The sequence below is a fragment of the Crocodylus porosus genome, unplaced genomic scaffold, assembly GCF_001723895.1.
Source record: "Crocodylus porosus isolate Cpor-Errol unplaced genomic scaffold, CroPor_comp1, whole genome shotgun sequence".
Taxonomy (NCBI): Eukaryota; Metazoa; Chordata; order Crocodylia; family Crocodylidae; genus Crocodylus; species Crocodylus porosus.
The window spans coordinates 77,437,265-77,453,072 of NW_017728948.1; the positions used below are offsets into that span (position 1 = coordinate 77,437,265).

Below are 15,808 nucleotides of genomic sequence, written 5' to 3' on the forward strand. Positions count from 1 at the left end.
TTTTTTTTTTTTTTTTTTACATCCCAAAAGACAGAGGGCTTCAGATAATGGATAGTGAGCTTGGAAGAGAAGTTTGAAGTCACAGAACATCCAGAAAAACTTTAAAAAATACTTTGGTGTTGCCTCTCTTCCTTTGAACATCAATGAAGTTTGTTTCACTATGTTATTATAAGTCACATCTGTAAATCTTAAATATTTGTTCTAAGCTGAATTTTGACATCGGTCTGGGGTGTTACAATCACCTGGGGCCGTGGGCCTGATTTGGACGGAGGGGCTCAGGCTGTAGACCTCTTTCACAAATAGGAGCAAGATTGTTTGCTAAAGGCACAGAACTGTTCCATCAGAAGGACTGCATTTTGTCTCTGTCCTCAGTTTCCTCACCTGTAGTATGGTAATACTACTTGCAGGGGTTTGGTAAAGCTAATTCTATGTTTGTAAGCATCCTGAAGACTCTATTTAGGCCTAGTACAAAACCTCTGAAGTAGATGAGAATTTTTCCATTGATTTCAATAAACTTTGCCCTCCGGCCCTAAACTTACTTGTTAGTAAATTATGTTCAGTTTTCATAATCTTTCCAATCTGTTCTGTGATAATTAAGAAAGGTTATTAATTCCTGAGAAAAATGAGAGAGAGATTTTAAAATGGTTTTTCCTTAGGAAGCTGGGTCTGTTCAAACAGCAACTGGTCTATTAAACCTGAATGCTATTCTATGCCTTTCCAAAAAGCATGCTATAAATGAATCCTTATTCCTAGGTGCATGGCATGATAGACTAATGGGATTTGATGATGCAAACTCTAAGATCATGCACAACATTCTTGGTAAAGATGCACTTTAGTTCGCATGGTTCTTTTCACTTACAATAAAGTTTTTGTCATTTCCTTTTTTGGTTGAAGTACAGAGCAAAGCCTAAATGACCCTGTGGGCCAGCATGGTATAGATGCATTCATTTGTGTAGCTCACAGCACACATCGTTAAACTGTGTGAAATTATAGCTCTTTGTTAGTTGTTGACTTAAGTCAGATACTACTTGAAACAAATTTTATCTCCTTTAACTTGGATCATTTGAAGTTATTTACTGTTAAAAAAAGAACAGTTTTAACACTGACATCTACTTTCCTGAACTAGCCATAAACATAATTTATAGGAAAACAGTTTATTAACTGTATTTTCAGTGTATTCAACTGCCAGTGATTTGATTGTAAACTTAGATTTTTTTTACAGCACCTTTCAAAATAAAGCCATAGTTTTATGATAAAACCATGGCTAAATTATGGTTCCTGTTGTAAAAATACAGCAACTGTATAGATGCTAAAATAAATTCATTGTTCAGCAAGAGTTTCTGTAAGACTGTTTCCTGAAGAAAGTATGCAAATTTTAATTTTTCATTGAAAATCTTCGCATTTGCTTCTCTGAGAGTTTTCCAGTCCTCAGTGCTCTTTCTCATTCCTGCTCTCTTGAATCACTTGTTTAACATCGGCTATCCCTGTCAGCATTCAGACTTTGTTCAAAAAATATATCTCAGTGATACTCCCTTAAGTTTTCCTAGGAAAGGATTTTCAAATAAAAGTTATTTGCATATCATGCCTATGTACCACAGAGAGATATTACACACAGTACTTGCAACTTCATTATAATAAAACTCATGGGTTGGTCTCTTATAAACAAAAGCCTTTATCTAATGCATTGAAAAAGTATTTCTGTGAACTCTGCAAGTAGCCTGAACTGATGCATTGAACAACTGAGTGGATTTGACACCTTCCACATAATAGGTAGCAATGACACACCCACAAAACAATTATATTGCACAGCAAGAATCTGTATAAAAAGAGGAGCTTAACCTCATGAATACAGGGTTACTCGCAGAAAGTGAAAAGGGTCATAGGAACCTAGGAAGAAGACCATAATTTTGTTGAGTCTTGCATCCTGCCTCTACCTCTATCTTTCTTCAGGGCTAAGTACAGACGGTCATAAAGTCCTAGGCTGCATTGATTCAATCTTTGCAGGTTAGTCTGCATAGACTGAACTGATAAGCAAGTGAACAGACATTCACCACTTTTGATTCCAGAAATGCAGCCACATGCCTACAGTGGCTCAGGCCAGAAGTGCTAGAGCATGCCTCCCTGCTTGACTGCAGCAGACAGCTTAGGCCAGGCTAGCCTACCCACTGTGTGGGGGCTAGGGGGAGGGGGTTTTGAGCAAGGTGCAAAGCATCCTGGGCTGCTGGGGGATTGAGTTATTTTGAATCTGGAGGGGATCTGGGACAGAAGTTCAATAAACCGATTTAATGTAAATCAGTTAAGTCTGATACTACATTCATCCAGATTTATCTTAAATCAGTTTCGGCCATTTTGAAAGTGGTTTATATGCACTGAACTTCTGTTGTGCTACATATTTGAACTGGTTTCTAATCCCTTATATCACTTTATTTCTGTCTCTACCCCAGCTGGAAAAAAAAATGCAGATACCTTCACCAATGGGATGTTGTCATTTTTGCAAACTTCGCCAAAATTTCATTCTGACTCTTGCAATGATTGATTTATTATGTAACTGATTAAAATTCATTATGTGATTAGAGAATGTTTTCTGAATGACCCATTGGATTATCTAGTGCTTCCACTTTTCCTCTTAATTAAAAGAGTGATAGGTATGCTCAAGATTGGTAGCTTGCTTCAAAGCATTAATAAAATCCCATTATTTTAACAACCTAATAAATGGTCAGTAAGAAAGGGTATGTGAGTAATGGGGTGTGGTGAGGAGAGATTTGTGTTTCAAGTAGATTAGAATATGCTGTATGGTGCCTTAGTGTATTCATAACTATTGAATAGAGTCCAATCTGCTCCAGTCTTTGTAAGTATGTTGCCTCAAAATCATAGAACAGGGTTGGAAGGGACCTCAAGGAGGTTATTTAGTCCAACCCCCAGCTCAAAGCAGGAGTGCCCCCAACTAGATCACCCCAGCCAAGGATTTGTCTAGCTGGTCTTAAAAACCTCTAAGGATAGAGATTCCACAATCTCTCTGGGTAACCTGTTCCATTGTTTTACTATTCTCCTGGTGAGAATATTCTTCCTGATGTCTAACCTAAACTGCCCTTGCTGCAACTTGAGACTGTTGCTCCTTCTTCTGTCATCTGCCACCACAGAGCAGTCTAGCTCCATCCTCTTTGGAACCTCCCTTCAGGTAATTGGAGTCTGATATTAAATCCCCTCCCAGTCTTCTCTTCTCTAGATTAAATCCAGTTCCCTCAGCTCTCTGCGGAAGTCATGTGCCCCAGCCCCTTCACCATTTTTGTTGCCCTCCACTGGACTGTCTCCAATTTGTCCACAGCCGTTCTATAGTGGTGGGGCCCAAAACTGAACACAGTGCTCCAGATTTAGCCTCACCAGTGCTGAATAGAGAGGAATAATCACTTCCACCTGCTGGCAACACTCCTCCTAATGTAGCCCAGTATACCATTAGCCTTCTTGTCAACAAGGGCACACTCTTGGCTCCATATTCAGCTTATTGTCCACTGTAACTCCCAAGTCCTTTTCTGCAGAGCTGCTGCCCAGCCAGTTAGCCCCCAGCCTGTACTGCTGCATGGGGTTGTTCGGTCCTAAGTGAGGACTTTGTACTTGTCCTTTCTGAGCCTCTGAGATTCCTTTTGGCCCAATCCTCTGATTTTTTGTCTAGGTAACTCTGAATCCCAGCCCTACTCTCCATTGTATCTACTATTTCCCCCAGCCTGGTGTCATCTGAAGACTTGCTGAGGGTTCACTGTATGCCCTCTTCCAGGTCATTGGTAAAGATATTGAACAAAACTGACCCCAGCACTGACCCCTGGGGCACTCCACTTGATACTGGCTGCCAACTAGAGATTGAGCCATTGATTATTACCCTTTGATCTTGATGCTCCAGACAGTTTTCTATACATTTTACAGTCCATTTGTCCAGCTCATACTACTTTAGCTTGCCTGAGAGGATGTTGTGGGAGACAGTACCTAAAGCCTTGCAAATATCAAGGTATACCACTTCCATTGGCCTCCCCACATCCACAGAGCCAGTCATCTCATCATAGAAGGCACTCAGTTTCAGGGACTGAGGTGAGGCTGACTGGTCTGTAGCTCCCTGGATCCTCCTTCTTCCCTTTCTTAAAGGTAGGCTGAAAGGGAGTCCCTTTTCTCTTATTTTATGTGTGGTTGGGCTTAATGCAGGGTTACATGGATGATATTCTGTTGCTTATATAATGCATGAAATTGCACAAGTTTGTCTAGTGGTTCCTTTTAGCTTTAAATTGGCATATCAGGTTTGGCTGGTGACCATGGTATGTATATACAAAGGTGTAACGGTATCTCTATGCCCTGAGTAGTGCGCAGGGTAGTGCTAGCAGCTGTGTTGCTGGATATGGTGGCGTGGCCTGCTGCCAGCTGCAGCAGTGGCTATTTTTGCTCCAAATGTGGTACCCAGGACTGCTGTCCTGTTCACTCCGCATAGGTATGCTACTTTATATCTATGCTCATTCATAGTCCTGTTACTTCATTTTAATAAGTGACCCATGTTATTTCTTTCTTATTGATATGTAAAGGTCCTAAGATGAAGAATTTGAATATTTTTTATTAAGAACATCAAAAATGGTTCTGGGAGGGTAGCAACATACTTTAAACCAACTATTGAGATTCCCAGAAGCAGACCAATCAATTTTAGAGCAGGTGGGAAATAGTTTTTCCATCCCAAAATAAATGTAAAGGCAACCAAAATATTCTATTCTCAAACTGAGATGGAGTCAAAATCTCAACGTTTTTTGTGAATGGCAAATCAAAGCAAAGTTGTATATTGGGTCAAGTCAACATTCCATGTTAATGATTTTAAAATGTTTACTTTAAATCTTAGCCTTTCCATCTTTTATAATTTATATTTTAACTATAATTTATCCAGTCATTTTTCCCTGAAAAAAATATTTTTTTCAATTTTGAATGTATCAAAATAGAACCTTCTTGTTATATTAACACTTTTTATTTATTTTTGATGGGCAATTAATCAAAACTTGCCCTATCCTGCCAATAATTTCTGTTAAAACTCTGGGTCACTTAAGTGGAAAACATAGTCGGCATTGTTTTAGTCAGTATTAGAATGCAGTACATCTTTGGAATTTCTCCACTTGCAGCACTGAATGCTTGGTTGTATACATTAAGTTAACTTCCTCTGAAATGTCAGACTGTAGGACAGTAATAAATGGTAAATGGATGCATGATGTACTTCAATACCTTCTGACAAAAGGGAGAAACCATATGAAGCAACTATTTATTTTATACTGGTTGGCTTTTTTTTTTCCTTGTTTCCAAACTGAAACCTTCTTTAAAGAAACCTATAATAAAATGGAAAAAAGGGGAAGGAAAAAGGATTCTTATTAACATTTTATTGTTTGAAGGGTCTGGTGAAAAGGAGAAAAGACTATTTGGTTAAAGCAGCAGCTGTTGACAGATCAGGTTGAACTCCTTTTATGTCATGAGGTCCCACGAGATGTGCATACCTGTTCCTGCTGTTTTTCACATGATCAGTCCAATCGCACACCAGAGCTACAGGATAGGGATAGAGGTTGTATTCTGGGCTTTTGGAATTGTTGTAGGAATTAAATAGAAACTCCATTTGTGTCACTTATTCAACATTAACAAGTGTGCCAGAGTTACAAATGATTGTTTGATAAAGTTATAACACAAAAAGTTCTTCCAGGATTATCTTAAAAAAAAACCTTTCCATTTCAATGCGGTGTAGATATTTGGTTGTTATCAAGAATGATCCGAAATTCTAGATCCTGCTTGTGGACCTTTTAAGCCACAAGCTGCAATATAAAGTCAAGAATCTGTGCCACAGTCAGGTGACCCATTGAGCTCATGAGGTTAAGGTACATGAGTTTCTGTAGGAAACTGCACAGAAAGAAGTGGTATGGCCAGTGTCATGTCAGCTGCTTTTGACCCCCTAGCCTGAATGACAAAGTATCCATTTATAGCTAGGTGGAGTGGTCTAGAGAAAGGTTCAATGTGGCATCTGTAGCAAGATACTCTAACAACCCTGCCTTTCTGCAATGAAAAGGAGGTATAACACTTTTGGTTTGTTTCGCCAAAATGAGGGAGGAAAGAAACCAAAAATTGGTGTCAAAATAAAGTACTTAAATATAAGCTGAGGCCAAGAGGACTAACGGCTCACTAGACTGCCGATTAGAGCACTTCTCTGTTTTCATGGACATTTAAGAATTAATACGAAGTGCCACAGCATCAGGAAGAGAGATTGATAGCATCCTCAGTGCAGTCTGTCCTGAACTATGGTGGGAGAGCCAGGTTCCAGTTCCCTCAGGCAGAGGATGGAATTGAAGCTGGGTTTTCCACATATTGGGCAGATAACCTTGTCGTACAGTTGTTAGAGGAAGATGAGTTGCCCTAATCCCCTCCAGTATTCACATGATTGTGGCCCAAAAATGTATTTTCCACTCAAGGAATTGGACCACAATCTATGAATAGTTCCAGAACTAAAACTGCATGTCAGTTTGGAAGGAATGGGAGGGGAAGGGGAATTAATTAAATTAGTTCCCCCCCCCAAAAAACCCCCCCCAACCAAACAAATAAATGCTCACCAGACCCTAATGGTAGGTAGAAGCAAATATCATTAGACCCAGATTCAATAGGTTTAGTCTGTTGCACTAGCAGAGGAAACCAATTTCAGAATTGAACACTATCATCTAACTGAACACTGCAACAGACTAAACCTATTGAATCTCAGAGTATACCTTTTCTCAGGTTCTTGCCTGACTGTTGTGACAGGATTTTGGGAAGGGTCCAGAGAACTGATATTTAATGTGTTTGTGGAAGGAGTCAGCTTTCAAAAAGTACAGAGATTATGGTCAACATTTTTACAGATAAACTTAGTCTCCTAACTCTATACTTGGGCAAAGAAACCCCTAGAGTCTTTCTCTTCTTTTTTTCCAAGTTCTTTAAATGTTCATGCTTAAGTGAAAATTACAAGTTATTTCTTTAAATTATACATGTGGAAAATATTATTGTGAAATTGTTTAATTCCCCTTAGAGGTGTGATTTCAAATCTGATGATTCAATGGGCATGTCTACACATTCATTAATGCACATTGAATTTAATACCTCCATTGTGAGGTACTAGAAAAAGGCACATTAGCCTGTTTTAATGCACGTTAGGGCATTAAAGCACACATGGAGATGTGCCCAATGTGAACAAAACACATTTACAAATGAGGGCTAGGGTCAAGTGAGGGGTAGTTTCATCTGAAAAATACAAAACTTCTTATAGGGACTTGGGTCTTTGTTCTTTCAGCGAGCTACTGAATGGGACTCTGTTAATGATGCGGAAAAAGCAACTGTGTCAGCTGTTTCCCCTATCTTTGCATGTAAAAACTTATTTTCCTGTTGAAATTGACAGTTCCGGGGTGTACTTCTTCCACTGAGACAGTTCTCACTCTTTATGTGTATGTGGCTGTGGGTGTTTTTCTTGCCAACTCTTCTTTCCATGCCCTCCTTTGCAGTCCTTGATCAGTAGAGAAACCACCTGAATGGGACTTGCAATTCACTTTTAAAGCTGAAGAATTTCCTCTAAAACGCACACATCCTGTGTTTGTAATCACTACAGCGCTGCTTATGATGCCGTCCTTGACAGAAATGTGGCCATTAAGAAGCTCAGCAGACCATTTCAGAACCAAACGCATGCCAAACGAGCTTACAGGGAGCTGGTCCTCATGAAGTGTGTGAATCATAAAAATGTAAGTTTTCTTTTGCGGGTAATGGTGTGTGCTTGCTTTGTGAGGAGAAAATAAAGCCCGATCCTTTCTTTGCATGTTGATATATTTTAACATAACTTTATATATTTTAAAGCCTAGATTCTCAGTTTTACCATGTACCCCATATAAGTGAATATATTCCCATTCTAGGGCTATGCCTAATTTGAGACATAGTATATAAGAATAAGGGTAACTATCCCACTGCTTATGCCTTTTCCATCTTCTCTAGAAGCCCCTTCAAATCACTGGGAAGAAGTAGAAAAGGGATTTTGTCTGTCCAGGAGGAAGCAGGAAATAGGTTTCTTTTTGGTGCAGTGTCAGAGTCTATGTCGGTGAGAATTACTTTTGCTGTGGTGGAATTTAGACTCCACTCGTTGCTCAAAGCTGTGCCTTAAGTCACCCAGTGTGGGTCAGTATATCTGACTGTATTGTTGTTATGTTCTTTATTAAATTCATATAAAATGCCCATGGAATAAAGTAGAGGTCTGAGATGTTTTCCCTGCTATGTAAGTGAGAGGAAATGGGATGCTGATTATTCCCATCTATCTGGGCAGCTAATTGTAATTCTGGGCAACTAGAAATGCTGAAGCCACCTGGTCCTGGTTTTGTTTTTTAATCCCACTGTTGCTCATGATATAAATAATGCCAGCAGGCTTTTTTTGTGAGAGGCAAAGATACTTGGAGATTATATCTTTTACTGGATGAAATGTTTAGTTGGGATAAAGTTAGACAAGTTTTCAAATGCAAAACATTCTTTGGATGACCTGAAGAAAAATGGTTTGCATTTAAAAGTATCTAATTTTTTTCCAACTATAGAGTTGAACCAGTAAAAGATATTACCCAAAACAATCCTTGCCTCTCACATAATTCCTGGAACATCATGGCTACAACATCACTCTTGCACAACCAGTAGGCTTTTAGTCTTTCATAATTCTCCTTATCTCTCCTTGTCTTCTATATGTGCATTTTGTTGAGTGATGGGTCACACTAAGATGAGGAAATCCTACCATATGTTAGTATTGTTCATGTGTCTGTTTCCTGGGTATAATCTGGTTCCATTTGATACAATTGTAACAATAGGTTGCTCATGGTTACCCTATTACATTGTTCAAATAATTCAGTACTCTTTTTTTATTCTTAAAAATACTCCCTGCTTCTGTTCCTGTCTGATTGCCCAAATCTTGCTTGAATTCATCATCTCAGAAGCAGTAGCTTAATTTGGGATGGGTGAGTCCCAAGTGCCAACCTAGTGGGGTATCAGAATGGGAGTCTGTGCTGTGGCAACAGTAGCAGCACCGCCTTACTACTGTAATACCATCAACTGGGGTGGGGAGACTGCACCATGGCAGCATCAGCCGGGGATTTTTTTTTAGTCCCCAGGCCAGGTAAGACTACTTTCCTGGCACTTGGCACCCCCTCCCATAACACAGTACCACACTCTGCCTCCCCCACCATTCTCTAGCAAGATTTTGCCCACAATGCAAACCCTGCTAGTTACACCTCTGCTCACAAGTCCTAATGAAGTCAATAAGACACTTACATGAGTAAAGCAGGCAGCTTTTGGCTTTTAATATGTAGCATAGTATGCTTGCATATAAACTCTCCAGGGCAATAGAATCCTATTTGTGCAGAGTGTTTCTGGCACACTGTGGGTTTTACAAATAATAAATGTAATAGACAGTAGATGCTCCCTTCCATTAAGAGTGAATTAATAAAAGTTCATTACATGCCAGAAGTCGCAGATCCTGAAGTGACTTTTTTGCCATTCAAACCATGAATTAATACGATTGAGTAGGCTCCTGGCATTTGTGTAGACACACAAGCGTCCCCTTAGGGGCCCTTGTCTTGCCTACATTTTGATCCAGGGCTGGGCCTGGGGTGGGATCCAGTATGTGCCTTGGCCTGCTGGCTTTGTAAGGGCCAGTCAGTGGGCCAGCAGTGGCAGTAGTCCCCGCATCCCCCGGTGGGCTTAGTTTAAAGCCCAGTGCAGCAGATCAGCCAGTCTAGCTGAGAAGAGCCTCCTCCCCAACAGAGAGAGGTGGAGGCCATCCTTTCCCAACAGCTCGCTGCCTCTCTCTCCAACGAGTGGACTGTGGTCATGGAAGCCAAAGCCTTCCCGAAGATGCCAGCGCCTCAGTCTTTGGTTGACTACCTGAATCCTCCTCTCCCACCTCAGCCCATAGCCTGAGACTGGGAGGATCGAAGAAAACACCACCTCTGCCCCCAGACCTTTTAGCCCTGTACCCAAATCCCTGTAGCTTCTCATGACCCGGCTAGGAGCACTCTGAGCCATGTCGTTGGTACCCACATGGATGAGGAGCATGGGATAGCGTTCTGTGGGCTGGAGGAGTTTAGGGATCTTCTCCACAGTGTCTTGGATGCAGGCCCTGGGAAGCAGCAAACTTCCTGGGCTAAGGGGTCAAGGCGGCAGATTACCCCCTCAGTCCCCCTCAGGATGGAGTCTCCCATGACGAACACTTTGTGTTTGGTTTTGGGGAGAGTGGGGACAGTAGCTACAGTGTCCTCTGTGTTGCCTGCGGGAGCTGGCAACTGAGCAGGCTCTGCTGGGGCTGCAGGAGGCTCGTACCTGTTGCAAAGCTCTGGTGGGGCAGGGGCCCGGTGCAGCAGGCCTTGGGACCCTTGACCACCTTGGTCCAACTCCGTGGCTGGACAGAATGGGAGGTCCCCAGGTCCTCCCTGGTCCTGGAGGGAGACTGTGGTCTACCCTCTGCCTCCCAGGGCAGAAGGGCCTGGCAATAGGAGTTGATCTCCTGCTCACAGTCCCTGATGGCATGTGTGGCCTGGAGCTCCTCCAGCTGGTGTGCCAGAGACCCCAGTAGGGAGCAGACCCCACAAGGGGAGGTGGCCATGCTCTGGGGCCCCAGAGCTTGAAAAGGGGACTGGCAGCCCCTTCAGCCAAGAGCGAGAGGCTCTGTCTGCATAAAGCCTTGAACCATGGGCTCCATCTGGGTGGCGGTCTATGGCTGGAACTGCCTACTCTGGGGGACTCTCAGGCAGGACCTCGGGCCCTCCCACTCGCCCTCCTGTGTGAACTCCTGTGCTAACTCATGTTCCGTGCCCAGGAGCATGCCTGTTTGCGCGGCCTGTTCATGAGGCTCCAGTCGCGTAGCTCCCTGGGCGGGGCTGGGCGAAGTAGGAGCTGGGGGCGGGGGAACGTGACCTTCCTCGGCCCACTTAGCCTGCTCCCAGCTGACTAGATCCCTTCTTCCACGGGCCCCTGCTTAACTTCCGGCAGGCCGGGGCTCATCAGGAGTCCTAGGGTCGCTGCTAGGGTCCCTGTGCTCATGGGGGCATAGCGGACTTACACCTGCGCGTCTCGCACCAGAGCCGGGACTCTAATGAGGCTTATTCTGTTGCCAGGCCCTTTTTAAACTGCACACATGTGCAGAAGGGCCAGCTGGTGCCTCAGTGCTTTTGGGGGGCTAAGGGGGGGGGTCCCTCCCCTCCACTGAGGGAAGGAACAGGTGGGTGACTTCGTCCTAGCCTGGCACATGTGCCTGCAGGGGGGTCACGTGGCTCCCTGGGAGGCTGGGCCAAGGAGGAGCCGGGGGTGGTGTGACCTTCCTCGGCCCACTTAGCCTGCTCCCAGCTGACTAGATGCCTCCCTCCACTGCCCCCTGCTTACTTGCTGGCAGGCTGAGGCTCATCAGGGGTCCTGGGGTTGCTGCTGGGGTCCCTGGGCTCACGTGGGTGCAGCAGGCTTACACCCACGCATCTTGCACCGGGACGGGTGAGGCAGATAACACAGGGAAAAATATCTTTCTTTCAAAATTCCTACAAGGAAAGTCTGCAAAGGGAGCCCTGGTAGGGCAACACTTTTGTAAGATTCCTTTCATGGAATTTCTGACAAACTCTTCTTTCTTTTTTTCCCTACATATAGAGGGTGAGGACACATGTAACAGTTGAACTGTCCCAAATTGTCAATGATTGGGAACTGGTTCATAATTGTTGCAGGACAGGTTTCAGGCACATGCAACAATAGAACCATTCCCAAATATCACTGATTCAGAACCATTTCATGGTTGTGTACATTGCTGTGGCTCCAACACCATGAGGTGGAGTGAGCACATAATCCAGAATGTCTTGCAGTTGGTGAAGCGGAGGCAGTACTTGCACCAATGCTTTTGTGGGGGGAGGGGGCTTCAAGGAGTGGATGGGGGAATTTTCACGTTTCAGCTTTGCCTTCTCCCGTAAACTTGAGTTCAGTAAATTGCAAGCTACTGAAATTTACTCAAGTCTGCAATGTGCTTGCCTGAAGTGTTGGGTGGTGGCAGCAGGGATAGGAGTGCTTGGGCCATGGGTAGATCCAGGATTTCCTTAAGAGGAACACTGCCCCTAGGGCCTTGGGGAGATGGGTGCATGCAGCCTCTGGGCTGGTTGGAGATACTAGAGAGCTAGGTAGGGAGCAGGCATGCAAAGGGAGGGACTTACCTACTATGCCCTGCCAACACCACTGCTGCTATCCTCATCTGACCTTGGGACAGTGGACAGAGCTGCTCATGCCCTACTTCAGTTGGGGGCTGTATGAAGTAATTGGGTGGGGAAGCTGGGCTTGACTGTGGACAGCAGAAGTGTGCCAGATCCTCTTTCAAGCCCCTGCTCCCTGCCCATCCCCTGCTTTCCCCTCCAGCCCCCATCTGTGTTGCCTGCTGTCTGGGAGCTAGTGCTGGAAGGAGGTGTTACCCTGTGGGGTCAGGCCAACTCTCAGGATCTCAAAATTGCATTGTTAGACAGGAGGGTGTGACACAATTGCACGCACCCCCCCCCCCCGGCATATGCATACTTATCACCAATTCAAGCACATACACTATACACCCCAAAAGTTAGACAAAAATCAGTTTTCCATACCCACACACTCTGTACACATACACAGATCACTAATTCATATATCATGCACACAATGACATATATACACGCACACACACACACACTCACCAGTTCACACACATACAACCCACCTACACATACACACAGGTAAGTTTCTAACTTGGATGGTATGGTATGGTATGTATATGTGTGCTTGGGGTACCTGGGATATTTGGGGGAAGGTTAAGGTGTGAGAGAGAGTTAAAATGTAGGGAGTGAAAGTTGCCAGACCCGGGATTAGAATCGGTGGACTAGAGAGAAGCTGGCTGAGGAACTGAGGCTTGGGGTTACTTAAGATCAAGTGGCCCAAGGGTTAGTCAAGGTCACTGGTGCAAGGGAAAAAGCATGGTGGCAAGGGGGAGACAGCCAGGAAAGAGAGAGAGAAAGAAACCTGGGAGCTTGGGGCTGGAAACTGAGGCAGATAGCTGAGATATGGGGGGCAGATAAGTGGTGGCAAGGAGGAGACAGCCAGAAAAGAAACTGAGGCAGAAACCTGGGAGCTCAGGGGAAAAGGCAGTGGGGACAAGGTAATAAGAGTGGCAGAGATCCAGGGATAAGACAGTGGCAAATAAACAGACGGTTCGCAGGCAGAGAGGAGCTCAGGACAGGTGTTAGAGGTGGTGGTGAGCCAGAAGCAGGAGAGGGAGAAATGAGACAGAAGTTAGAGGGGTGAGGAGCAGGGACTGGAACAGGCCCAGAACCATAGTAAAGCAAAACCCAACGCAGGGGTTCAAATAACAGTTTTATTAAACAGACAACACAGTATACAGCTCCATGAAGTTATTGGTTTGCACACACACACACACGCATATGCACACAAGCACTCACAACTGCAGCAGGAGAAAGAGACTCCGTGGAAGGGCTGGAGTCCAGGTAGGGAAGAGAAGCAGAGTCCAAGTCCTTGGTTGAAGTGTGTGTGTGTGTGGTGGTGGGGGGGGAGTGATAGCTACCTATCCAGGCTGGATAGGGGTCCTTGTCCAGTAAGTGTTGTCCAGAGTGGGATTGCCGGCAAAGCCTCTGGGTGGATAGGTGGTGTGGCATGGTGCTAGTCCAAATGGACAGGGTGTCCCAAGGAGTAGGTCTTCACTATCCCTTTTTATGGGGCAGACTGCCTCTGATCTCCTATGTCCAGGCAATGTCAGTCCTGTCCCAGAGGGCTCCAGATGCTCTTACTGAGCACAAGGGTGGGTTGCCTCATCTTTTGTTTCTTTGAATGCGGAGGGTGGTCCCAATGTCTGGGTCGTTGGTCCAGGTATTGGTGTTTGTGGTTTGGTCATTCAGAGGGAGCTATTTTTAGACCTACTGCTATTGTCTCTCAAGCACTCTCATTAATCCCCATTCATTCAGGAACCAAATTACATAGGAGGGGTAGGTATGAGTCATAGGTTAGACAACGGGTCATGGGGAAAAGATGGAGACTTGACAAACAAAATGGAAACTTGACATGACTTATGCTAACTTACGTATGTAGGCCTAAATCATATAGTATCAGTAAAACAGTAATATAGAACAGTAAAAATCAATATAAACATAATAATTATACAATATAAAGAAGGAGAAAAAACAAAACAAATACAACTTGCTACCAAAATAAAATGCTGAAGCTTATCCTATGTCTTAGCTCACTTATACTTATCTATAGGGAATAGAGAGGGAGAGAAAAAGTCAGAAATGGTTGGGGAAGGGGAAGGAAAACATTTTAAAAGAAAAAAAAAGAAAAACGGGGGGTTTTGCTACCACTGTTGTCCCCTGCTAGGCCTGGCACCCTGTACAGCTACAGCCTGATTTGCCTGTGTTACTTGGGGGTCCCCCATGCCTGGATCAGCTGGGGACAGTGATGGAAGGAGGTACATCTTCACTGCCACACCCATCTGGATCTGCCCTTGACTTAGTTCCCAGGGTCTGACAGGGTCGGGGTGAGGAAGACATGCTGAGGGGCTGCAATTGTGAGCTGTTTGTTATAAAGTTAGCTTTTATTGAAAAAGAAGTAGAAGGAAGCATGTTAATAAAAAGTGCCAACCAAAAGGGGGGAAAAAAGGGGGCAGCACTCTGGTGCACCAGAGTGGCCCATTGCAGCAGTAGGGGTGGCAGTAAGGAGTGTTGCTGCATGGGGATTCCTGGAGGACTTGCCAGATCAGTGTCACAGAACAGTTGGCATCCACACACAACATTAAACCAGTTCCCAGTGAACTGGTTAAAAAAACAGTACTTGATTTTCCAGGTACACCTCTGAACCACTCCACGCAGCTTTAAACAATTAACAGGCCTATATGGCTGTCCATTTCAAGCTTGAATCACATTTAAACCATTCTAAGTGTTGTATGTATTTCCATGCCCAGAGAGCAGAAGGGTCCTTTGTACTCCAAAACACACACATTCCTTCTTTCAGGAAGCTTTACACACTGGTTTTGGCCCACCAGACAGGATTCCTAGTGTGCATTGTGCTTCTGGCCACTTTTCAGAATTTTCTGTGGTTCTTCAACATTAACATACAGCTACTAAAGCAGGACACCTCAGACCTGGAATTGTGTGTGTGAGTGTGAACGTGCACATGTTTGCAGAAAAACTGAAGAAATGTTAAAAATAGTGAAAAATCCTTGAGTTTTTTTAATACAGTGGTCCTTTATTATTTCAGCTTTCAGAGATGTCTTCAATATATATCTGAAATACCTAGTTGCCTGACTGGGACTGTTAGGATCATTTGAACGGAAGTTGATGAAGTGCTTTGGGTAGATGTGATATTTTTTATTAGACCAACTTAATAGTTAGAAAAATGGTTCTTTGCAAGCTTTTGGGCACAAACACACAAAAGCTTTGTGACCCAAAGCTTGCAAAGAACCATTTTCCCAACTATGCAGTTGGTCTAATAAAGATATCACATCTACCCAAAGAAACTTGTCTGCCTATGTCCTTAGACCATTGCAGCTACAAGCAGCAACCTTTGAACAGGGGTTGAAATTTAAACCTGCAGCTCCAAAATTCCGAAGACAAATTCCCTCAGCAAACTTGCTAGTCATTGGCAAGCACCAACCCTTCTCTCACAATCCATTTCAAAGGCACTCTGGAAATGAATGGAGCTCTGACATGTTCTGTTCTGAAATTTACCTGTTGCTTACTAGCAACTACAGCAGGACTTGTCTCTGTAT

General features: G+C 43.9%; 1 protein-coding gene across 7 annotated transcripts in view; it reads left to right on the forward strand.

The window, feature by feature from the left end:
* Nucleotides 1-15,808, forward strand: part of MAPK10 (mitogen-activated protein kinase 10) — a 408,832-nt gene that overhangs the window by 302,029 nt on the left and 90,995 nt on the right. For 6 of the 7 annotated variants that reach the window (XM_019552886.1, XM_019552890.1, XM_019552887.1 and 3 more), the window contains one exon: nucleotides 7,628-7,757. The exons of the other annotated variant lie outside the window; for it this stretch is intronic. In XM_019552886.1, the coding sequence (XP_019408431.1) occupies nucleotides 7,628-7,757 (130 nt within the window). The remainder of the gene's footprint in view (nucleotides 1-7,627; nucleotides 7,758-15,808) is intronic. 7 annotated transcript variants of the gene reach the window in all.